The 26,803-nt window shown below is 35.7% G+C and overlaps 1 protein-coding gene across 1 annotated transcript in view; it reads left to right on the top strand.

Annotated features, from left to right (window-relative positions):
- The first annotated feature begins 3,277 nt into the window (after positions 1 to 3,277).
- SPINK5 (serine peptidase inhibitor Kazal type 5) overlaps positions 3,278 to 26,803 on the top strand; it is a 75,360-nt gene continuing 51,834 nt past the window's right edge. Inside the window, exons 1-5 of the mRNA XM_060635790.3 lie at positions 3,278 to 3,373; positions 4,824 to 4,849; positions 8,720 to 8,847; positions 10,750 to 10,822; positions 26,243 to 26,370. Coding sequence (XP_060491773.2) covers positions 3,319 to 3,373; positions 4,824 to 4,849; positions 8,720 to 8,847; positions 10,750 to 10,822; positions 26,243 to 26,370 — 410 coding nt within the window. The 5' untranslated portion in view covers positions 3,278 to 3,318. The remainder of the gene's footprint in view (positions 3,374 to 4,823; positions 4,850 to 8,719; positions 8,848 to 10,749; positions 10,823 to 26,242; positions 26,371 to 26,803) is intronic.

The following is a 26,803-nucleotide window of genomic DNA, read 5'->3' as shown; positions in this document are numbered from 1 at the left end:
TATTGCCGACTCTGCTTTCCCTGGCAGGCATTTGCCATGCTATGTGCTTTAACCTTAAGCTGATACTTTGCTTTAGCATTAGCTAAACTTTGGCTTTAACCTTTAGCTGATACCTTGCTTTAGCTGGCACTCTTGTTGCCAGCAGCCTTTTGATCCAACTGCAGTGTTCTCTGTCAGTAGGACATTTTCACTCATGTGCATGGAAGAGGTTTTCATGGTACATTGTAAAATAACAATAAAGAAAAACAGTTTTCAGAACCACACTCACACACAAAAGTACTCTCATAACCCAAACCCCATTTTTCTAAAACTTCAATCCCATTCATTTGAATTTAAATGTTGTGGTTGTCAGAAACATGGAGTAACTAACAGAGTATGTGATGAATCACCTCTGGATTTAGAACATTCCTGAAATGAAATGGAGAAAAAGCCCTGATGTCAAGAGGCAACTGGTTTTCCTTCCAATATTGGGAGTGCTCATTGAATCTTCTTTTGGCTCCCTTTCCTCATAGAAGAGGCTATCCATTCCAAACTTCTTATTCATCATTTCAGACGTACTGGGTGTCATTGAGGAGCACTTTTCCAGTAAGAAGGAAACCAACTCCTCAACCTTTCCTCATAGCAGAGATTCTTTAGAGATGCAATGATTTTTTGGTTCTTTTGTTCTGCCTTCACACCACTTCCACTCCTGGGAATACTATCCATTTGGGCTAGGTTTGGGGTTCATCGGAGCATATTACACAGTCACCAATTCTACTTTAAGGCATTAAACTTCCTTATCACCAGTAATAGAGTGTATTGTTGGGTCCCATTTCATATGATCTGACAGAGCAGATAAAAAATAAAAAATCGGTACTGGTGTGTCAATATTTAGAAGACACTTGTACAGAAAAAGCTAAGGAATCAATGGTGACTGAAATCTTGCAATGACTTTGACAAGTTTTAAACAGCAAATAGTCTGATTTGTTTTAGATATTGTGGTTTAGAGCATAATAAAATGGGGATGCCTGGGTGGCTCGGTTGGTTGAAGGTCCAACTCTTGATTTCAGCTCAGGTCATGATCCCAGGGTTGTGGAATCGAGCCCCATGTCAGGTTGGCACACCAAGTGTGGAGCCTACTTAAGGTTCTCTCTCTCTTTCCTCTGTCCTTCCCCTGCTGGAACTTGCGCATGTGTGCACGCTTCCTCTGTCTAAAATAAAACTTAAAAAAAAGAAAGAGAGAATATAATAAAATGAAAAGGAGAACTTATATCTTGACTTTTTAATCTTAGTTCAGAACGTGTTGGGGGTGTGATTCCATGATGAGTAAACTTAAATCTGTTGTTGAGGTCCATGTCCAAGTGATATTGACTTTTCTTGGGATCTTTGACATTAACTAATACACCTACACCATTATAATAACATAAAAATGCAAAACCAACTATAATTAACTATAAGACTTATCACTATACTCAAAATTATTCTAAGCCTTACACATACACACACACACACACACACACACACACACAAGAATTTCCTCTAACTCTTACAACAATTGTATACTGCAATTTTATTACCCCTGTTTTGCATATTGGGAAACTGAGGCCAAGAGAATATAAGTGATTTGCCCAAGGCAACATAGCTAGTAACCGATGAGTCAAGATTTGGACCCACGTCTACCATACGTCAAAGCCAAGTTCATTTCCATTACGCTGTAAGGTTGCAAAGACAGGAATAGAAACAAATTTCCTGACTCTCTGTTCCATTCTCTTTCGATTACACCATGATGGATATCAATTTTCTAATCTATAACAGTAATGCAGTTTGAATTTGCTTTTCGTAGACATTCATTTTACGAAACTATTGGAAGAAACAAACCACAGACCTTGAAACCAATGATTATACTTTTATAGGAAATAAGTTATTTCATTAAAAAAAAAAAAAGAAAAGGAAATACTCTGGCTTTGATGGTATCCAGAATATTGACATCATTCTCAAATTGGCTAGCCTTAGATCAGTTTTCTGGAAGAACCTTTAAAAGGGTTTTGATCCCATAAAGTTTAAAACTTTCCCTCTATGAATGTAGAGACCCTTTGGAGTACTGGAATCAAACCGTTGGGCTCTGGCTTCAACCATTTTTACATAATTTTTCAGGTGCTTTCTTGAGCTACTGGAGTAGAGTAAGCAGGTAGACAAAAGGCATTACTTGTAAAATGGAAGAAGGAACTAAGGAGAAGATACTATCTCTAGAAAAATGTTACATTGATATATTCGTATTTTTAAATACTTTATTCTTTCTTTCCTCCTTGGGAGACTAAATAATGAGTCAACATAGGAGTAAACTAAATTTAGGAGAAAATTGGTTGAGACAAGTTTTTCAAACAGTCATTTGGGGAGTGATGGGTTGTGGAAACTTAAAGCTGGAGACTCTAATGTTTATGATTACGATGTTTGGTTAAACCAAAAAGTGAGACCTTAGAATGTAAAATGTCCTTCAGGTTGAGAATTTTTAAAAGTAGTTATGTGCAAGCTTTGATTTCACACAGTTTCTGCCTTTACTAATGCGTGATGGAAGCCATGAAAAAAGTTGAAAAAAGTGTTGAACTTGTGGTCTTCTTCAAGTACCACCCTTGAGTCTTCCTTCTAAACTGTGTGTTCTGGGGAAAGTCAGTGTTCCTTTTCTGAATTTCAGCTTGCCCATGTACTCAGTGTTAGAATCTTGCTGGGTTAGCTCTGTGGGTTGTTAAATTCTAACTTGTACATGAGTCCATGGCACTGAATTGAGACACTTCAAAACATCTGCGGATGGAAGCAACAGCTTCTCTCACTACAGGCAACTTTCTCCAGATGTGGGAATCTGTAAGTCTCTGACTAGTAGGGTAATCCATCTGTCTTTTTCCCTCCCCTCCCACTTATGAAGGGAGCCCAGTTAGAAACATGTTTGTCTGAAAAGTAATGTGTCTGGTCTTGGTGAAGAATTTAGTTCTTAGATACTAATAACCGTGGAGTATTAAACTTTAATGACATTCTTGGATTCAATCTATCGCTTTTTGGGGGAGGTATCATGAAAACATATTAGAACTGTAGAAATAAACATTATCGGTTCAAATCTGCTCCCTTGACAGGATGCTAAAGGATGGAAACTAAATTGATGTGGTGTATTAAGTCTAGCACGACCTTGAACAACTGGTTTTATAATATTGGTTGTTGTTGTGGGTGTCACCAGTATTTGCCAGTATATATAAAAAGTAGGCTGCATCTCCACGGGTTCAGTCTTAGAGCACCAGCTGGTGAGCAATGCACGGAGCAGACTTGTAACCAACTTACATCATCTTCAACATGAAGATAGCCACAGTGCCAATGCTTCTGACCCTGGCTGTTTGCCTTATACAAGGTGAGCAATTTGCATGTAATCTAAGCCTCTTGCCACACATGGTAAAGCCCTAGGCAGGGACTTGTCTCCCTCCCCCTACTCCTGAAATGTGTGTTTGTATGTATATATGTATAATCTTGAAATATCTTGCCGGACAGAGTTTTGAAGGATTACATATGTGGCATAATAAACATGTTGTTATCTTTAGAAATGGCAAGTAGTTTGACATAATCTGAATTTTTACCAATGAGAAATCCTTCTATTAATTCTTTATTAGTTCTGAAAAGCTAATAGATTCTTCTTCATCTTCCCATAACCAACTACATCAATTCATACTGATAGGAATTATGTATGTAGTAGATATTTAAAATGTAGATGTATATTTCATATATATATAGTACTATATATAAACAATTAAAAATAAAATTCAATCATCTATTCCTATTTTAAAGTAGCAGTGCCTTCTAGTATATTTTATTTTTGTATTACCAAATCCTAAATGAACTGAGAGCATCTCTCCTAAAGGGTAAGAGATTTTATAAGAAGTGAAAGGTAAGTTTTTGCACTTGCTATTTGAATTTGAAGGAAACATGAATTGCCTAGGCTCAATCTTCTCTGAAGCATTTGCATTTTTTAAAAGAAAATCACAGAGATGAAGAGTCTGGAGATTATTATACATAAATGATGTCACTTTCCTAAAATAAGTGTGTAGGTACAAAAGGGAGTCTGTTGGGGCGCCTGGGTGTCTCAGTTGGGTAAGCAACCTACTTTGGCTCAGGTCATGATCTTGCTGTCTGTGGATTCAAGCCTCGCACCGGCTCTGTGCTGACAGCTCAGAGCCTGGAGCCTGCTTCAGATTCTGTGTTTCCCTCTCTCTCTGCCCCTCCCCCGCTCGCCCTCTCTCTTTCAAAAAATAAACATTAAAAAAGGGGGGCTCTGGAGTCTGTTAATAAGAGAGTATAATAGCTTGGGATTTTAATCATTCTTAATTTTTGTCAAATCTCTAATTCTTGTAGCTGTAATAAGGAGGCAGAGTTGCCAGAATTGAGAAAATTTAATTTTATGTGTATATATGATATAAACTTTACGCTACACTATACTTTTAAATTATAATTGCTGTGATATACTTGGTATTTGTTACATTATAATTTTAAGAGAGGTCTCTCATACTTTTCTGTGAAAGGATCTTTTTGAAATCAGATATTTTGAGGGGGTAAGAAAGTATATGAGTATTATTTTCCAAAGTAATTTAGACTTTTATGAGTGACTGGACCTCTGTGAGTGTACGTGCTGATTTCTTGGTGCAGTGCCTTCATTTTATTTGCCATCGTAAGTTTTAATGTGTTCAAAAACAATTTGTGGTTTTATAACATATTGCCATTAAAATAAGCAAGACACTGCACTGAGTGAATTGTTTGTTTATTGAATAGTTTACATTCCCTTAACTTTGGTTTCTATATTTTTGTCCCAGATGCTGCCAGTGAGGGTGAAAATCAGGTTAGTCCTGCTTTTTCTGTTCATTGAATCCATTCCAAGATCTCTAAAGAAAAATGATCTGTGGCCAACACCTTCACGTTAATAATACAGACATATTATACTGATAGGTACTAATAGCTTTCGTTAAAAACAGAAACAAGTCTTTATGAAGGAAGACATGAATCATACAGACGCACACACACACACAGACACGCATATCAATGTACAAATGATGATGGATGTCTGTAAGAGGCAATCTACCATGCTAAAGGAGTGCTTCAAAATTCCATAAACAGGGGCACCTGGGTGGCTCAGTTGGTAAGCTTCTGACTGCTGGTTTCGGCTCAGGTCATGATCTCACAGTTTGTGAGTTCGAGCCCCAGGTTGAGGTCTGTGCTCACAGCACAGAGCCTGCTTGCGATGGTCTCTCTGCACGCCACCCCCTCCCCCCGCCCCACCCCCCATGTCTTCTCTCTGTCTCTCTCCAAATAAATAAACTTAAAAAAAAATTCCATAAACATACCAGTGAATTAGTATTGTTCAGTTTAACACCTGAAAAAGTAACAACATACATAGAAAGCTGAAGTGAGTGCTCTTGTGATTATTGTGTATAAAGGGGTTGTCTCTACCTAGTATATATTCGTATATGTATGTCAGTGTATGTATTTCATTCAATAAATATTTACTCAGCATCTACCATTTGTCAGACCCTGTTTGAGATGTTGGAGATATTGGAAAGTAAGGAAACAGACAGGAACCCGGTCCTTGTGGAACTTGCATCTTAGTGGAGAAAAACAGACAAGTGAATGAGTCAATTAATAAAATGTATAGCACATTAAATAATGATTAGTGTCACAAGAAAAATGAAGTAGGATGGAAGGTAGGAATTTCTGGGGATGGAGGTAGTATCAGTTCTTCTTAGGATAGTCAAGAAGTTTTCTCTAAAAAGACGGCATTAAAACAAAGATCTGAAGTCCAAAGCCTGACTCAGGGCTCTGTCTCACCAACCGTGACGTCATAACCTGAGCCAAAATCAAGAATGAGACACTTAACTGACTAAGCCACCCAGGCACCCCCTGTAGAAAATTTCACCGTAGTCTCTATTATTTCATCTAAGTTTGCTGTCTGAGGAGAGGCTCAGAAACCTCTATGGAATAAGTAGGGTAGTAGGGTAGAGTAGAAAAAACTTGGATTTGAAGGAGTCAGAGAGCATGCTCACTTGCATGTTTTATACTGGCAAAAAGAAGAGTATTGTATAAATATCACTGTGCATGAAGCCATAATTTGCTTTATCAGACTCTATGATAATGAGTGGTGATTTCTGATAGATATTTCTATTTTTTTTTAAATTTTTAAATGTTTTTATTTTTGAAGGAGAGAGAGAGAGAGAGACAGAGCATGAGCAGGGGAAGGGCAGAGAGAGAGGTAGACACAGAATCTGAAGCAGGCTCCAGGCTCTGAGCTGTCAGCACAGAGCTGGATGCGGGGCTCAAACCCACTAACTGCGAGATCATGACCTGAGCTGAAGTCGGACGCTTAACTGACTGAGCCATCCAGGCAATTTTGCAACTGGGACTTTGTACAAACTCTATTTCTTTTAAAAATAAATTTAGCCACCCTTTATGTTGGCATAGGCAAGAAGAACACAAAGAAATAATTATGTCTCTGGAAATATTTCTGATAGCAATCTTTGTATATTTTGTCAGAAATGAGAAGTATTGATTTAATGTTTCTTATGGTCCTGGAATTTTTATTTTCCAAATTCAGAGTAGCTTGAGTTCTTGACAGCTCCAGAAAAGCATGTTGAATGTTATAAACATGACCCGGAACAGCACAGAAAATGACTGTAGTCATCTGCAAGGATCTTTACCATACATTTAAATTTGTTATCACAGAAGGGTTATTATAGTCAAAAGCACCTTGTTAGTGCCCTAACACAGAATGGAGGTGATGCCAGCTCCTGGGGGATTGTATTATGATATTGGAGGAGAGACAGTAGAAGACAATGAGCTATGTCAGAGCCAGTAAAGGAAAGAGCTTGGCCCTGGAGGGCTTTAGTTTTTCTGAGACATGTGGAGAAGACATGAACAACAACAACAATAGCAAAACAAAACAAAATGAAAACAAGCCAAAGGTTTTTCCAGGGAAAAACCCACCTCCTGCTTTTAATTTTTATGGCCTTTATTCTGTTTGCCAAGAGAATCCATTGGATTATTTCACAACTCAGAAAAATAGCATTGAGTTTTATCTTAACTCACAAGGGATATGTTTCCATCACAAAAAATACCAGGCTCTTCTCTCTATGACAAAGTTGCATCTAGACTTTTTAGAATCAGTTATGTCTGGCAAGCTAAGCAGTAACTTTCCATGTTGGCATAAGATACTGTAGAATCAGGGGCTCCTGGGTGGCTTAGTTGGTTAAGCGTCAGACTCTTGGTTTCGGCTCAGGTCATGATCTCACAGTTTGTGAGGCTCACAGAGCCTGCTTGGGGTTCTGTCTCCCTCTCCCTCTGCCCCTCCCCTGCTCATGCACTCTCTCTCTCTCTCAAAATAAATAAATAAATAAACTTAAAAAAAAAAGATACTATAGAATCAGAGACTACACAGAGCTCAAGCGGCCTAGTCATCAGTCAGTTGCCAGAAATTATTACTGTGCTACTCAGATAACATCACTGGGTGGTGATAATCATTTTCTGAGGTATTTTAGTAGGTCACCATTAGCAAAATTTCCCAGGGCTTGTCACTGATATTATTTATTTATTCCTCTTCTCCATTAATTATTCTGCTAGTGCTACCAACTGCCTCCCATGTTAAAGAAGCTAGGTGAAGTACATCATTATCCATTAGTATCCATTAGATGGTAAGCACAATTCAGGCAAGGATGCTCCTGCCTCATGCTCTATCCATGCATCTAGCTATATACATGGCACTTAGCAAAGTATATTAATATTGTAATGACTTTTTGTTAACTTATTGAATGATTATTATAAAGATATAGGAGGCTGGACAGAATTCTATGATCAATTCTTTTGAAGAGGTTGTATTTGTCAGAGTTGGACACAAAAGCATCGTTTAATTTTTTTTTCTTATGTAAACATCTTGAGGCAGTATTTTTTTTTGGCAAAATCAAAACAAAATAAAAACCCCACAGAACTTACATTCTAAAGGCTTGCTCTAAATACCTAGTGGATTTTCTAAACTGATAGCAAGTATGACATATTAAATTAGTACTTTATGAGATAGTGCAAATGCACCATTGATTTTAAGTTCCTAGAAAATAGTGACATACAGAAAGCCTTCCATGAAATATATTGAATTTACCTTTTCAGTAGTCTTTTCATGTTCCTTTTGACAGCAATTATTATTGACCTACTGTGTGCTGGGTATCTTATATGCATCATATTCCAATAATAATAATAATAATAGCAACAATAATAATAAAGGAGGAAGAAGAGGGGAGAGGAATGTAATTATTGATTATTTACTATGTATCAAGCACCTTTGAATGTTTCACATACTTATAATATTTAATGTTCACAAGACATACGAAACATATGAAATTATATCCTGTTTTTACAGATAGGGTAAGTTAGCCATTGAGAACTTAATTTGAGAAGGCTATTGGGCTTGGGAATGACAGCCCTGGAATATGAGGTCAGGTCTTTCCATTTTACTCGTTGTTTTAGATGAATGCTTATTAAGTGGATTTTCAATCCCCAAGGGACAATCCAGTCATTATTTGAATTCGTGTTATTTGTGTCAATTGAGTGATTGGCTTCGATAGAAATCAGGTAGTGGTCATTAAATAATGCTCAAGGAAGTTCTTCTTAGAAGGTAAAGCCTTGGTTTTATGAGCTTCAGTAAACACAGTTCTTTAAATCTTTTCCTTAGGAAACATGCAATGAATATCGGGCATTGATGAAAAATGGAAAATTATTTTGTTCCCAAGATAAAAAACTTTTTCAAAGCCCGGATGGAATAGCATTCATCAGCAGGTGTGCCACATGCAAAATGATACTGTGAGTAAAAGTTCTTGTTCTTTTGAGTGTTTGAGTTACCAGCTATTCTCTGAAATAGTAAATGTATTCTTTTTATATCCCATCAAATGTACTTTTCTAAATCTAAATGGTTAAATAAAAATGCTTAGCAGAAGTTGGATAAGTACCTCCTACCTGGAAAGATTTTTTTTTAACTTTTATTTATTTATTTATTTATTTATTGAGAGAGAGAGAGAGAGAGAGAGAGAGAGAGAGAGAGAGAGACCACGCTAGGGAGCGGAAGAGGGGCAGAGAAAGAGGGAGAGAGAGTCCAAATCAGGCTCCATACTGTTAGCGCAGAGCCCTGCGTGGAGCTTGATCTCACTAACCTCGAGATCATGACCTGAGCTGAAATCAAGAGGTGGACCCTTAACTGACTCAGCCGCCCAGGTGCCTCCTGGAAAGATTTTTAAATCACTCAAATGGTATTCTAAAACATTCCAGAGGGTAGAGGGTTAATACCTTATGTAGCACTTAATAGTCTTTTAAGGATATAGTTCCAATTTGAGTTTCCTGACTCTGGGAAAAAAGAATTCTTAGATGTGTTAAGCCCTGACTCTGTGGTACCCTCAGGAGTGAGAAAAGCCACTCCCCCCCCCCCACCCTGGGAATGATGCCAGGCTCTCCTTATGGCAGCCAAACAGCAGAAGGCTTTAAGCAGGACACATCTTGCACTCTGACCCTGTGAGCTGCCAGTGTCTGTAGACACCTAGGATTACAGTAGGATGAAAAGGTCTAAAGAATTAATTTTATTTTCTACATCCCGGCAGCTCAGAAAGGCTGAGTGTCCTGAAAGTTTACCAACATCCATGTAATGCTTCTTAACTTGACTTCCTTCCCTTTGATGACACCCAAAGGTGGAAGAAGGCTTGTTATCAATAGAAAATCCTCAAATCAAAGTGTTCTATTTTGTTTTTGAATAGGGAGGTCATCTTTAATTTCTGACCACAATCAAAACTTCAACACTGATACTAAGCCAACACTAAGCTGATCCATTTAAGATAATTATGTTATAATTAGCTTTTTAAATGCTAATTAAATCTCAGGGGATTTAATTTGACATAGTCAATAATATTGGGATAATGAAGCCATGATCGCACATGCTGCTGCTAGTGAAGAAACTGGGGGAAGATGAAGGAAAAAGATCAAGATTTAGGTGGGGATGGGGGGAGACCTATGGCAAATTATTCTCTTGAACCCTGAATGTAAACTAGCCGTTGTATTAGTTACTACAAAGCTTCCTCCTTGTTACATAGGATTGTCTTGACAGGAGACTGAAACTATGAACCTAGTACATTTATTGAAAAATAATTTAAAACAAAAGTAGAATGCCTTGAGACATACAAGGCAGTTTATCTCTTTGAAGTCATTCACTCAATTATTATTTTTATCACTTACTTAAATTATGTCGGAATAAACTCGGTTTCTTAATCTGGAAAGGAAACTGTGCAAGGCATAAAAGCTATCCTCAAATTTCTGAATTTTCTCTGTGGGACCTTAGAGTGTAGAACCAAAAACAAACAGACAGATAGATTTTGGTTCAGTGTGAACATGGTCTTTCAAAGAGACTATTCCAACAATGGCAGAGATGGCTTTTAGAGTTGGTGACCACCTAGATGTTGAAAGCACTGAAAGGGGTGGGGGAGTAGTCATTATGCAGTTAAAGGTAAAGATTCTTGCCTTCTGTGGAACCATATCTGAGATATTTTTCAGTACTGAGGAGACATTTATGGTACCTTGGCTCATTTCTGCATGTACCTCACTTCTGATATACCTGATTGAGCTCAGGGTAAGAGTCAAAATTAAGTTTGACATGTATGCTATTATCCCCCAAATTGGGAAAACATATCTAAGCAAGCTATGCTCTTCCTTGCTCTCTTCCAGGGAAAAACAAGCAAAATCCCAGAAGAGGGCTAGGCATTTAACAAGAGCCACTCAGGCCGATGCCCCAGAAACGGTGAGATTATTTGAAGTCAACTTGTCATATTTACTTTCAAGATTATGTTTGACTATTTAAAACTATTTGTTTATTTCCTAATTACTAGGTCATACCTGTTGTGAAGCCAACTACTTAGGAAGGGAGGGAACATGGCTTAGTCCAGGGGTGGGCTAACTATCTGGTACAGCTTGTCCCTATGCCCAACCCATGACCTAACTCTCAGAAAACATTTTGGGCACTGACAGATGCTAAGAGGTGGAGTAAGTGAGTGTGATGTCTGCCTTCCATAGCCATTTCTCATTCCTCCTGTCCTGTCTCGGCTTCACCAAGAGCCTTCATGGAACTATTAGAACTAAGTTCAAATCTCAGAATTCTTATTTATTGTCTATGTCACTTGGACAATTTATGTGTCTCTGCGTCTCAGTTTTTTCATCTGTGAAATGGAATGTGGACCAAATGAGAAACTAGGTTTAAAAAGCCAAGTACAAGGTTTAACACGTATTAGCAGGCATCTAATTCCTTTTCTTTGTTTTTTCTTTCCTTCTTTTATTTCCTACTCATGTCCTTTCTAATACCTGTAGTTTCCCTAACTCAACTAGAGTTGCTTATTTGTATCTATTTCATAGATTGGAATACAGGCTAATATTTGTTTGAGAAAAGTGCTCTGTGGTAAAAAAAAAAAAATTTTTTTTTGATAAAAAATCAAATAAAATGAAACCATACAGCTGCCAGCCACCACACAATGATTTCACTTTTTATTTTTTATGTATACACAATTTTTGTATTTCTACAAAAAAATAAGAATTCTAGACCCAGATTAAGGGAAATTTCTAGGGTACACCGTGTCACAGTAAGTTATTGACAAAGCTGGGGTTACCACTAGGAATCCTGAGAACTCATATCACTATAGATCTCCTCTGTAGCTTCTTTTCCAACATCTTCTTTCTCCTCCACTCCTGTCCCTGACACATAATTAAAATAATCAGTCAGGGGAGGCACACCCAAATTGCTGTAACATCCCTGGGCTAACCGAGCTAAAATTTTCCCTGTCAATGTTACTCAGGTCTGTCTGAGAATCTTAGCCTCCACAGTAAATCTAGTCATCCAAATTCTTTGCTTGAACTCAACCAATCTCACTTCCAAAACAATAACACAGTCACCACTCAATTGGTCAATCCCTGAAAATCCTTTATCTGAGCAAAAGCGAGCTGCTTCTGTGCTCTGTAAAGTCTGTGGAGATCAGAAAGGTTTACTGGTAAATTCCAATTCTGCCCTTACTGGTCACATTTAGAGAGAGCCTCCTTCAGTAAGATCTATTCTCCTCCACCTTCTCTTCCCCATCTTTCTCCTTCATGAGAAACTAATCAGTGATGTTTTAAAATATAAAATACAAGGAAATACAAACCAAAAAATGAATTACACAAACATACCAATTTTAACAAAACTATTTCTAAATATTGCTAGTCAGATGTTTTCACATGTAGGCATATATTTGCTGAATTTTAATCAAGTAGGATTTTTAAGAAATAAAATTTTGGAATTTGAAGACATTATACCTTTCTGTTATCATTTTATGCCTGAGTTATAATTTTTACCTCTTAAGTTCTTATGGTTACTTTTTTCCCACCTAGGAAAGTACTTGTAAATTAAGGTAGTTCATATTTGTCTCTGGGCCTTTCAGATAATTTCTGTTTAGATTTTTACTTATTTGTGTTTGAATCGTTCATGTAATTACACTGTTTTTGTTCTTACTTTCTGTCTACTATAAGAGAGAAAAATCTATCCACTTTTTGTGCTTAGATTCCTCCCATCAAAAATCAACCCTGATACTCACTTTCAGAATAAGGTGCTCTTCCAGTTCAAGAATTTTCCTCCTGGCACCTTTTGGGATGAGCACTGGGTGTTGTATGGAAACCAATTTGACAGTAAATTTCATATATTAAAAAAAAAAAAAAAAAAAGAATTTTCCTCCTACAGAAATCCTTTCTCTCTTGCATCATCAATTTCTACTTCACTAGTATGTCATTTTTTCACTTTCCAACTCTAATATCCAGTCCATCTACAACTGTCATTGGTGTTGCCTCCAAAGTATATCCCAAGTATGACTCCTTTTTACCATTTTCATTTCTACCACCCTCATCTAATTCCTCATAATCTTTAATGTATTTGGTCTGTGTAGAGACTTTATTTTTTACTTGATTGATTCATTTATTTATGATTTAGGTTGCGAACTGTGTAGGATATTAAGTTCATATGTGTGTATGTATGTGTTCCTGAGTTATCTATTCTGTTTAGACGAGTTCATTGCTTTAATAACTAATAAGGCAGGTCCCCTTTCTTAATTAATCTTTTTCAAAGTTGACTTACCTATGTATAGACCTATATTTCCCCCCTACATTACAAATAAACAGTTTATTCAGTTTATGAAAAAATCTAACTTGAGTTTGGGAACCCAAAGTGATTAGGGATACGAAGAATTTATAAATTAATTTGAGTAAATTGACTTTTTAAAAATGTTTATTTTTAAGAGAGAGACAGAGTGTGAGTGGGGGATGGGCAGAGAGAGGGAGACACAGAATCTGAAACAGGCTCCAGGCTCTGAGCTGTCAGCACAGAGCCAGGTGTGGGGCTTGCACTCACAAACCACAAGATCATGACCTGAGCAGAAGCTGGACGCTTAACCGACTGAGCCACCCAGATGCCCCTAAAATTGACTTTTTATAGTAGTAACTTGACCAACTCAAGAGCACAGAATACCTTATCATTACTTCATAATAATTTCTGTGTACTTCATGAAATCTATATTCTCCACAGAGATTTTTATGATTTTTGCTAATACCTACAAAATTTGTAATTTTATTGCTATTTTGATTGGTATTTTATTTATGGTATTTCTTTCTGGTTATTGCTGGTATAGAAAAATTCTTTTGATTTCTACAGGTTAATCTTACACTGAATAGCTTTATGGCATCTTCTGTTAATTCTGATAGTTTATCTATTAATTTTATCATTTTTTCTTGGTAGTTCATCACATTATCTGCATAATAAGAGATAGTAGGTGTTTCATAACTTCCTTTTGCATTTCATCACTCCTTTATTTCTTTTTCTTTTCTTGTATCATTGGGCAGGATCTAGAATTCACAAGTTAAATAGTAGTGATGATAATGAACATCAGATTGCCCTCTCTTCATATATTAAAAGGAATATATCTAAAGTTTCTCCACTAAGTATGTTTACTGTAGGTGTTTTTTAAATAAACTATAGCAGGTTTAGAAAAATTTCTTTCTGTTCTTAATATTCTAAATCTGTTTTGATCACTGTCAAATGCCTTTTCTGCAACTATTGAAATAATTTTCTAACTTTCCTCTTTCAGTCTATTAATGTAATAAATTTCTTGATAAATTTGCTAATGTTAAACTATTCATGTTTTCTTAGGGTAAATCATACTAACCTTAATATATTTTTAATATTTTTGATACACTGTTGAATTATAGTTAGTATTTTATTTAGAAAATTTGAAACTATTTTCCTAAGTAAAATGAGTGTATACTTTTCTCTTTTTAATTATTCTTATCTGGTTTTGAAATCAACATCAAATTACCCTGAGAAGTGGCACTTAAGGCTATAGCTGAATAACAAGGTTAGCAAATCCTTTCCCCAAAAACCAACTATAAATCTAGACAAAATTGACCAAAACAACCTTATAGCATCTGGAAATTGACCAGTAGCCTATGTCAATCTGATAAGCATTTATGCTTGAAAAACTGCTGAACTTTGATTTAGAACAATGGGAGTCTGTGATGTTCTTCTTAAGGAAACTCCCATCTCACTCTTGTTGTTGGGTTGGTATAGAATGTCCACCAGTTGGGCAGACTATGAGGGTCAGTAACTGCACTGTCTTATTGAAGTAATTTAGAGCAGTGGGCAACAATTGTATCCAGAGGTGTTTCCAGTAAATGTCATGATCTTCACCCAGAGTAAAGACAATGGCCTGAAGTGGTAACATGGTTGAGGCAAGCATATTTCTGGCTGGGTCTTCATACATAGGCAGCAGAGTGTAAAGAAAGACCGAGCAATTCACAAAGTCTTCATTGGCCATAATATTGTGCACAAGCACTTAGAAAACACACATGAAAAAATCCCAGTGGAAAGCAAATGCCGAGGTAGATGTAAATGTATTCTGAATTTTGAATGTCCTCCTCAATATACACAGGCCTATCTGTAGGGGATGGAAGCCTTACTAGCTTGAGATGTTTGAGCACAAACTGTGTCTAATCATTGGCCATCTGCTAAGCTATAGAGATATGGAAAGAAAAACCTAAAGACCCAATCTTAAAAAAATAAAAACTATAAACATTGTTTTAGCAGATGTATCAACAACTGTACATTGTGGGACAGCAAGAAATCAGAGAGTTAGCCCAGCCGAAGATGCAAATAGGCAACACAACAGCAAAAATATTCTTTATAGTGAAATCATTATCCAAAATGTCTAGCCATCAACAAAAATTATGAAATATGAAAATAGTAAGTGGAATGTATGACCCCTACCCAGGGGGAAAAAAAGCCAATGGAAACTATCTGAATGCCTCTGGGGGTTAGATTTTGCAGAAAAAGGCTTGAAGCAGCTATTTTAAAAGTGTTTAAATAGTTCAAACACTACTGAAATAATTAAAGGAAAGTATAATAACAAAGAATAAATAAATGCACATTTTCAGTAAATAGAGATAGAGACGGAGATAGACAAAGATAAATATCTCAAATAGAAATTCTGGAGTTGATAGCATAACTCACACAAAAAACTCAGTAGAGAGGCTCAAAAGAAGCTCTGAGGCTGCATAAAAAAGAATGAGTAAACTTGTAGAAAGATAAATAAAATGGAAGTAGAAAAAATATTGGTTAAAAATGGACACAAAGAATCCCGGAGGTAGTAAGCATGTCAATACATGTGCAATAGAAATACCAAAAATAAAAAAGATCAAATAAACAGAACAATTATATGAAGGAATAATGGCCTAAAATGTATCAAGTTTGATTTTTAAAAACTTACTCTTCACATTCAGTAATTGCAACAAGTCCCAAATAGTATGAATACAAAGAGATCAACACCTAGGCCTATCATGATTAAAATGCTGAAATCAAGAGAAAAAATTTTAAGTGGAAAAAGAAAAATGACACATTGTATATAATGGTTTGAATTAATGACTGGCTTCTCATCTAGAATAATGAAGGCCAGAACACAATGGTATGACATGCTCAAAGTACTGAAAGAAAAAAAATGTTTATCCATATTCTATATTCACCAAAATTAACCAATAAAAATTAAGTCAAATAAAGACATTTCCAAATAAGTGAAATTGGAGAAAATTTATTGCCTTCAGACCTGTTTTACAAGTAATAATAGGGTAGTCTTTTAGATGAAAGGAAATCACTTCCAGATAGTAACTTGGATTTATAGAAAGAAGTGAAAAGAACCAGAAATGGTAAACACATGGGTTAAAATGAACTACTTTATAAATATATTCCCCTTATTTTTACCTAGTTTCTTTTAACAATATAATATTTTATAAAGCATTAACTATAATGCTGTTTTATTGGGTGTATAGATAAAATATTTAAGATAACCATAGTACAAAGGGGAATAAAGGAAATGGAGTTATATAGGGGCAAAATGTCTATATTTTACCAGAATTAAATATTAATCTGTAATAGATTGGGATAAACTGGGATGAATATGATAATCACTAGAATAAGCAGCAATAAAATGATATATATAATAAATATGTAAAATCAACAGAAGTATTAAAAAGACATACTAGAAATATTTAACCCAAAAGAAGGCAGTAGTGGAAGAACAGAGAAGTAAAAAGGGTAAGAGTATATTGAAAACAAGCAGAAACATAGCAAATATAAATACAACTATATCAATAATTATACTAAATGTAAATGATTTAAACATTCTGATCAAAAGTCAGAGATTGTTGTTTAGTTAAAAAAAAGCTACTATAAACTATCTCCAATAGATACTCCTTAGATCTACAGTCACAGGAGTCTGAAATGAAGAGTGATACCATGACAAGTATAACACTAGAGAGCAGGATTTGCTATACTACTATCTAACAAAATAGACATTAAGTCAAATATTATTGGAGACAAATAGGGACCTTTTATAATTTTTTTTAATGTTTTTATTTTTATTTTTGAGAGAGAGAGCGTGGGCAGGCAGAGAGAGAAAGGATGACAGAGGATCCAAAGTGGGTTCTGCAGGCTCTGTGCTGAAAACAGCGAGCCCGATGCAAGGCTCACATTCACGAACTGTGAGATCATGACCTGAGCTGAAGTCAGACACTCAACCAACTGAGCCACCTAGGTACCCCAGGACATTTTATAATTTTAAAAGTATTAATACATCAGGAGATATAACAATTATAACTGCTCTTACTCACAGAAGCTCGAAATGTGTGAAACTAAATATGCTATAATTAAAGAAAGAGACAATTCAACAATAATAGTCAGAAATTTTAATACTCTACTTTTAAAAGTTGAAAGAGCCAACTAGAGAAAATACCATCAAAGATATAGAATACTTGAACAACACTATGAACTAACTGAAATATAGGGAGTATTTCCCCAATGATTGCAGAAGGTACATTCTTTTTAAGAAACAATGGAACATTCTATTAAATATCTATCTCAATAAATCTATTATTTTTTTGAGAGAGAGTGAGAGAGAGTGTAAGTAGGGGAGTAGGAGGAGAGGGAGAGAGAGAGAATCTTAAGCAAGCTTCATGCTCAGTGCAGAGCCCAATGCAGGGCTGATCCCACAACCCTGGGATCATGACCTGAGCAGAGATCAAGAGTTGGGTGTTCTACCAACTGAGCCACCTAGGAGCCCGTATCTCAATAAATTTAAAAGAATTAAAATCATACAAAGTATGTTTTCTGAAAAATAGAATTGAATACAAAACCAGCAAGAGAAAGAAATTCCAGAAATTCCCAAATATTTGCATGTTAAGCAGCATACTCCTAAAAAATTCATGGATAAAAGAAACACTCCTGACAGATATTAGAACACAATTTGAATTGAATAAAATTTTTAAAAACATAGCAATTTGAAACTTGGGCATTTAGCTAAAGCATTCTATAGAGCTCTAAATGCATAAATCAGAGAAGAAAGTTCACAAGTTAATAATCTTAACTTTCGCATTAAGAAGCTTAGAAAAAGAAGAGCAAGCTAAATCTCAACCAAGCAGAAGGAAGGATATAATAAAGACTAGAGCAGAAATCTATAAAATACAAAACTTTATTAAAACAATAGGAAAATTTAATAAACCAAATATTGGTTCCTTGCGACAAATCTTTAAATAAATTGACCTAAAGAGAGAGAGAAAGAGAGAGAGAGAGAGAGAGAGAGAGAGAGAAGACAATACTTACCAAAATCAGGAATGCGATTTGGGATATCAATATATGCCCTGGAGAAATTATAAGGATTATAGTAGAGTATTATGAATAAATTTGTGCCACAAAAAAGTAGACAACTGACATGAAATGGAAAAAATCCTAGAAATAAATGAATTATTAAAAACTGACCCCAAAATTAGAACATCAAAATACATGTATAACAAGCAAAAAAATTGAATCCATGATTAAATCAAAGAAAAGTTCAGACTTTAGTGGTGATCCCCAGCAAATAATGAAAGAAGAAACAGTATCAATATTTTATAGACTCATTCAGGAAGTAGAAGAAGTAACACCAGCCAGTATTATTTTGATACAAAATCCAAAAGAAGTGGAGCATGTGGGTGGCTCAGTCGGTTAAGCATCCAACTTGAGCTCAGGTCATATCTCAGTTTGTAGGGTTCGAGCCCTGTATCAGATTCTGTGCTGACTGCTCAGATCCTGGATCCTGCTTCAGAGTCCGTGTCTTCCTCTCTCTCTGCCGCTCCTCCGGTCTATCAAAAATAAATAATAAACATTATTAAAAAGTTTTAAAAAAACAAATGAAGATAACACAACTACAGAAAAAATACTGGCAAATATTACTTATAAACGTACATGGAAAAATGTTTAACAAAACATTAGCAAACAGAATCCACAACATAAAAAAGATAAAACCATGACCAAGTAGGAATTACTCTAGGAATGCAAGATTGGTTTAACAACAGAAAATCTATTACACCACATTGATAAAGGCAAAACTACACGATTATTTTAATAGATGCAGAAAGGCATTTAACAAAATTCCACACTCGTTCAAGATAAACACACTCTTTCACACACACACACACACACACACACACACACAACTACCAATAGACAAAAACTTTCTCAGCTGATAAAGGACATCTATGATAAACCTATAACTAAAATCATACTTAATGATTAGAGGCCAAAGAGATTGAGAAGAAAGCAAAGATGGTTGTTCTTACCGCTCTTATTCAACACACCACTTCTATTCAACATTGAACTGGAGGGTATAGCCAATATAATAAAGCAAAATGTTTTAGTTAATTAAAGACATTCTGCTTGGGAAAAAAAAACAATTTTTTTCATTGTAGGGACATGATACTATATATAGAAAATCCAAAAAGAAAATAAACTAGAACTAATAAGTGAGTTTAGCAAGATTTCAGCATGCAAATAAATAATGCAAATTCAACTTTATTTCTGTATACTAATGATGAACAATCGAGAAATTATTATCAAGATGACAATTCTCCCAAAAGTAATCTATAAATTCAACATCTTCCCTACCAAAATCCTGTGGCAGTCTTTTTCTTTGGTAGAAATTGACATTCATGAACATTCATGATTCATGGAAAGAGGTCAAAATACAGTATCAATATTAACAGGAGTTGAGAACCCCCATGGACAACTTTCAAGGGTTTAAGACTTCAGCAGAGGAAGCAACTATAGATGGGATGGAAAGAGCAAGAGAACTAGAATTAAAAGTGGAGCTTGAGATCTGACTAAATTTCTACAATCTTGTGATTGAACTTGAACGGATGAGGAGTCACTTCTCATGGATGAGCAAAGAAAGTAATCTGAGCTGGAATCTACCCCTGGTGAAGACGCTGTGAGGATTGTTGAAATGACAACAAAGGACTTAGAATATTCCATAAATTTAGTTGATAAAGCAGTGGCAGGGTTTGAGAGGACTGCCTCCAATTTTGAAAGAAGTCCAAATGGCATTGCATGCCACAGAGAAATCATTCATGACAGGAAGAGCTCATCGATATGGCACACTTCCTCGTTGTCTTATTTTAAGAAATTGCAACAGCCACACCAGCTTTCAGCAACCACCACCTTGATTATCAGCAGCCATTGATACTGAGACAAGACTCTCAACTAGCAAAAAGATGAAGACTCACTGAAAATTGAGACGATGATTAGCATTTTTTAGCCAAAAAAACCTATCTTTTAATTAAGGTATGTACATGGTGTTTTTTAGACATAATGCTATTGCACTATTAAAACACTAGCATAGTGTAAGCATAACTTTTGCAGGTACTGGGAAACCAAAAAATTCATTTGACTTGCCTTATTGCAGTATTTGCTTTATGGTGGTGGTCTGGAACCAAACCTGCCATGTCTCCAAAGTATGCCTATACAAACATTTGGGCTTCAAATGAAATCCTTGAAACAACAGAAAAGCAACTATGGACTGGGAGAAAATTTCTGATTTTCATATATTCATATACTGGGTAAAAGACTTCTATCTGCAATATATAAGGACCGCTTACAGCTCAGACATAAGAAGACAATTCAATTAAAAACAGCTGTTACACTAAAAATATCTTAATGGCTAGTGCACACTTAAAAAGATGTTTTACATTGCTATTATGTAGGGAAATGCACACTAAAGCCACAATGAGGTGCCATTACACACCCACTACAATGGCTATAATCATAAAGACAAAAAAAAAAAAAAAAAAAAAAAAAAAACAACAAAAAAAAACAAAACCCAAAATGTTTTTAAGGTTGTGGAGAAACTGGAACACTTGCAGATTTCTGGTAAGAGTACTCGAGAGTGTAGCTACACTGGGGGCACCTGGGTGGCTCAGTGGGTTCAGCGTCTGCCTCTTGATTTCGACTCAGGTCATAATCTCAGGATCGTGGGATCGAGCCCCAAGTGGGGCTGCACGCTGAGTGTGGAGCCTATTTAAAATTCTCTCTCTCATATGCCATGCATGTGAATGTTCATAACAGCATTCTTTTTAATAATCCAAAACTAGAAATGATCTAAGTGTCTGAAAGTCCACTGATAATGGAACAAAATGAGCTACATTTATAGAATGAAATATTATTCTGAAATAAAAAGAAAGTACTACTGTTACTGTTATGATATGGATGAACCTCAAAAACATTAGGCAAAGTGAAAGCCAGAGTCAAACAATTGCATATTTATGATTCCATTTATAAGAAATATAGAGGAAAGGTAAATTTATAGTCAGAAAATTCTGTGGTTGCCTAAGGTTAGAGCTGGGAACTGGGATTAACTGTACATGGTCATAGTGGAAACCCCTTGGGGTGACAGACATATTCTAAAACTGAGTTATGGTGATGGTTGTAAAACTCCATAAATTAACCCAAAATCACTGAATTGTACACTTAAAATTCATGAATTTTATGTTAAGTAAAACCTCAGTAAAACTGTAATTGTTTCTCAGTTTACACGCTTTCTCAATTTTTGGAATAACAAATTATTGTTATTCAATATAAGTTTTCCTCTTAATTTAAAACTTTAGAAAAATGGATTTTAAGGCTATTAGGACTGTGGCATTTTGGGGAGGGATTATCTCAGGCCAGTATATCAGTTGGATTAATGCTTTTGGTCTGTTCAACTTTTCTTATTAAACAATGGAGAGTGTTTTACACTTTTTTTTAAGCCATATCTCCATTTTGGTTTTCAGATGTTTTAGCATATGGATACTCCTAATATGCTTTTATTGTACGTATATCTCAACATTTACACAGTTATTTTCAATGGTCATTGCTTGTATTTTTTATTTCCATCTTCTCTTTCTCATATCAATTGTACTAGAAATCTATCTTACCAGCTGTTTTTGTTTATCTTCTCTATTGTTTATGTTATCTGTGTCACTCATTCTTGTTTCTTTAATCTTGTTCTCCTGCACATCTTATAATGGATTGCACAATACCTAGTTTAAAATTTTTAACTTTTAAAATTCTGTGACCGGGGTACTTAAAGATATTAATGATTATCTAAAGATTGGTACTTCAAGTGTTTCCATTTGTCATTCTTTGCCAAACATTCTTTAATTTTCCTCCCTTGCAAAGTTATTCAGTAATACATTCTTTATATTATTGATTTGATTATTTGATTTTTGCCTATTTTATATTAACTTTGATTTTATTGAATTTTGGTCAGAGAACATAGATCATATGACATTGATCCTTTGGAATTTCCTAACACTTTTTTAGTGACCTAATAAGTATTCAACTTTTATAAATGTTTCTTATGTCTTGGAAAAAGTTTATTTTCTGTGTCATGGATGTAGTTTTCTATCAAAATCTGATGGCTTAAGCATCTTAACTTTTTACTCTTGATCTATCAATTTCTGAGAAGTGCATGCTGAAGTCTGTAACTCCAGCTACTGATTTATCTAATTCTTTTTTTTTAATTTTTTAAAATATTTATTTATTTTTAAGAGAGAGAGACTGATGGGGGGGGGGGCGGGCAGAGAGAGAGGGAGACACAGAAACCCAAGCAAGCTCCAGGTTCCAAGCTGTCAGCACAGAGGCCAATGTGGGGCTTGAACCTATGAACAGTGAGATCATGACCTGAGCTGAAGTCACTTGACTGAGCCACCCAGGCACCCCTATCTAATTCTTTTTTTTTTTTTTTTTTTTTTTTTTGTTAGTTTATTTTTGAGAGAGAGAGAAAGAGAGACAAAGAGAGACAGAGAGAGGGAGGAAGAAAATCCCAAGCAGGCTCCATGCTTTCAGCCCAGAGCCCGACGCAGGGCATGATCTCATGAACTGTGACATCATGACCTGAGCCAAAATCAAGGGTTGAATGTTCAACCGACTGAGCCACCCAGGCGCCCCCTGGTTATCTAATTCTATCACATTCTGATGGTTGTAGTTTGACATAGTTAAAGCCTGTTTAATTAACTGAATGAATACTCAGTGATTACTATGTCTTCATGTTCTGCTTTTTCTTTTACTTTATATAGAGTCCTTCTTTGTCACTTATGATGCATTTTGAACTGAATTCTATACTTTTAGTATTAATATTACTGCATCTGCTCTCTTCTTATTCATTTTTACCTTGTATCCTTTCTTATCCTGTTGTTTTAGTATCTGTGTGTTTTTTAATGTTAACTTTTCTCTTATCATCCATACCTGATTTGATCCTAATTTTTAAAATCCAATAACAAATTATATTTTAACTTGTGTGTTTAGCCCATTTACAGTTTGTTATTTCTGTTTTTCTAGGACTTGGTTCTCCTAATGTTTCATAGTTTCAGTTACCAGACTTTAATAAAAACATATTTTAAAAGTAGTCTCTTCTTTCCAGCTTTTGTGTGATGATGAGTTAAAGGTCACATACCTATTTTTGTTCTTATTATGACTACCCTTAACCAAATATCCATATTTATAATTATTTATCACTATTGCTAACATCTTTGTTTATTGTCAATATCTGTATTTTCTCCCCTAACATATGTTAGGCTAGTCTGGTTTGCTTAAAATTCCCTAAACCTCCCCCAATTTGTTATTGACCAGATGCTATTTTTGATTTTCTATGTCTATTTCTCTTTCTCTTGTTTTTTCAATTTTCATTAGTTCTAGAAATGTTCCCTATTTCTTCAAATATTATTGTCTATATATGTTTGCCTCCTTTGGGGGACTTCTAATTCTATTCACCATGTTCTTTAAATTTTTTATGTTAAATTTTGTTTTCCTTTATCATTGCCTTTTATAAGAGTTTCTTGATCTGATTGTCTGGTTCACAAATTCATTAGGTATGTGCACCTATCCTTCTTTTATTCTTTATATTGTTTTATTTATTGCCGTTTAAATATTTCCATATCTAAAACTTCCAGTTTTTTCCCATTATAACTTTTTTTCCTGTTTCACGTTGAAGATGTTTTATCTCTCTAAAGCATAGTTACACTTTTGATAAATTATTTTTTTATGCATTCCAATAATTCTGCTTCAACTGATACTGAATATTGCTCACATTACCATATTTCTTTTACCTTGTTTTGCTCCTCATGTATACAAATATTTTTACTCTTAAGATTCCATGATAGCTTTAGTTACTTTTTCTGCTACAGTGAGTGAGATGGTGTTTAAGGCCACACTTCAGGCTCTGCCTCTCCTGTTGAGTGTAAGGATAGGAAAAGGGATGAAGCCCAGATCAGAATGTTCTGGAACCAGTGTTGCTCCTCCAGTTTGTTCCCTACTCCACAGGTTAGAAATCCATCTGTCCGCTCTCAGAATCTGTTAGCAATAGGAAGAGGTGTTCTCTGTAGGTTGTGATCTACCAGCCCTTGGAGTTTGGAGGGGGAGGAGGAAGTGGAGTAGTAACTACCTGCACCTGTTCTCATCACCTCACAGCTGGGCTCTTGATCTGCCCTGTCATCACCCTGCCAACACCTGTGACCTAGTATGCTGCCTTTGCTTTTGCTGGTGAAGGGGAATCACAGTGATTGTTCCAAGTTAATAAAATCAATCCCTATCACCCATGCTTCTGTCGTTTCTCCAGAAATGACCTTAGAGAGAAAGCCAGCAGCTCTCCTGCTTTTTCCTTCTACTTCAGCCACACTTCTCGGTGCCTCTTAAACAGGACAGTCTGGTTCCTATCACAAATCCTTTGCAATTGTAGTTTCTCTATGCCTGAAATAGTCTTCCCTCAGATCTTCAGTGGCTGGCTACTTCTTATTAATCCCATCTCACCTCAAATATTACCTTTACAGAGAGACCATTCTCGACACTGTATTTAAAATTGCCACTATTGTGGGTATTGTTCAGTTTATTTTTCATAGCATTTATTATAATTTAAAATGATCATATTTATGGTCTTTGTCTTCTCATCAGAATGCAAGTGAACAAATGAACAACCAAACAAGTGAAATAACACATAGAGCCATTACTTACCGTTTTGCCTCTATTTTAACTTCTTCCTAAACATATGACATGAATAGTTGGGCATGTCCCATAGCTTTTCTTTACTATTCTACATTCTTTTTCCTTTTTTATTGTCTTTCCGAAGTCCTCAATGTGACCTTTGGTTCACAAATTCATTATATATTTGTATCCATTTACTTTTATTCTTTGTATTGTGTGACATACTAGGTCACAGATCTATACATTGTAAGTTTTCCACATTTTCATTTAAAATATTTTTGTTATGACAATAACATCAAAAATTTATGTTGCCCTCTGATAACTGAAAAAATACCTAGTGTTATTATTTGCTTTTAGATAGAAATTAAATGCAAGTTAACTTGAGGTCTTCTTTAGTTAACTCATGTCACAATAGTGTTGCCAAATAAGGTTTCTCAAGTGTTCACTTGATCCCCAGCATAAATCTGTAATATGGACAGGGTGTGAATTTCCATTTGTCAGGCAAGGAGGAAAGCGAGGTTCAAAGAGGTGAAGTGAGTGGGTGGCAGGTCTGAGATTCAAACGCTGGTCTCCAGGTATCACCTCAAGCAGTTGCTCTCTCCCTGCACAGCTGTGTCCCTAAGTACATGTCGTATCACTAGAGCTGAGATTTGGGCATTTGTTCCGTCATCCAAAAAAGGTTGTTTAGTCTTATTGGCCTGATTGTCTGTGGGGAAAATGTTTAAAATAACAACAAAACAACAACAGTCGATGGTTACGAAATGCCATGCACTATTCTAAGTGCTGGGCATGTATTCATACATTGAAACCTCTTTGTAATCCTAAGAAGTTAGTAATATTGTACACGTTTTGCAAGTAAGAACACTACAGCCCAGGGGGGTTAAGTAACTCCCAAATCACAAAGCCAGTATGTGGGAGAGTTAGAATTATGAACCCAGCAATCTGGCTTCTGATCACTATCCTCATCTGTAATAATAAAAACTTTGTTACAGCCTATAGTTACAGAGAGTTTTCATATCCATTATCTACTGGGCCTCATTACTACTCTGTAGAGAAGACAGGCAGGATTTGACAGACAAACAGGAAACTAAATTTCACAGAGGTGCCTGACTTGCCCTACTGAAATCACATAGAAATTCTTTCTCCTGAAATCTAATTGTATCTCTGTTCTTGGACCATGTTTTATTATCCATGACTTTTTTAGTGTACTATAGTCTCCTAAACCTGTTTTGTTCTCCAGTGTAGTTATATTGCTGTGGGTTTAAAATATTAACTCATTTATGTACCTAAGGAATATTTTGTCTCTTGTATTTTGATGTTCCTTGATAATGTCTCTTGCAGTTGAATTGCGATGATTTCAGAAAAGGAGAAAGAAATGGGGGTTTTATCTGTACTCTGGATTATGCAGCTGTTTGTGGCACTGATGGGAAAACATACAGCAACAAATGTATGCTGTGTGCTGAGAACGCGTGAGTATCGGCAGCAGACTTTCTCCCTAATGCATGCTCTCCGAATAATTACAGGACATATTTTTTTCTTATAGTCTTTAAAATGGCAGTTCATTTTGTGGGAGTTAGCCATCCATAAATTATGAGGACCACTCCTTTTACTATATTCTTTTTTAATTTTTTAATTTTTTTAATGTTTATTAATTTTTGAGAGACAGAGAGAGGCAGAGTATGAGTGGGGTGGGGACAGAGAGAGACACACACACAGAATCCAAAACAGGCTCTAGGCTCTGAACTGTCAGCACAGAGCCCGACGTGGGGCTCGAACCCACAAACTGTGAGATCATGACCTGAGCCATAGTTGGACACTTAACTGACTGAGCCACCCAGGTGTCCCTCCTTTTACTATATTCTTAGGGAAAAAAATATGTTGTGTCACAATTTATATTTTACA

This window comes from Panthera onca, chromosome A1, assembly GCF_046562875.1.
Source record: "Panthera onca isolate mPanOnc1 chromosome A1, mPanOnc1 haplotype 2, whole genome shotgun sequence".
NCBI lineage: Eukaryota > Metazoa > Chordata > Mammalia > Carnivora > Felidae > Panthera > Panthera onca.
This window is presented reverse-complemented; position numbering and strand designations above follow the sequence as displayed.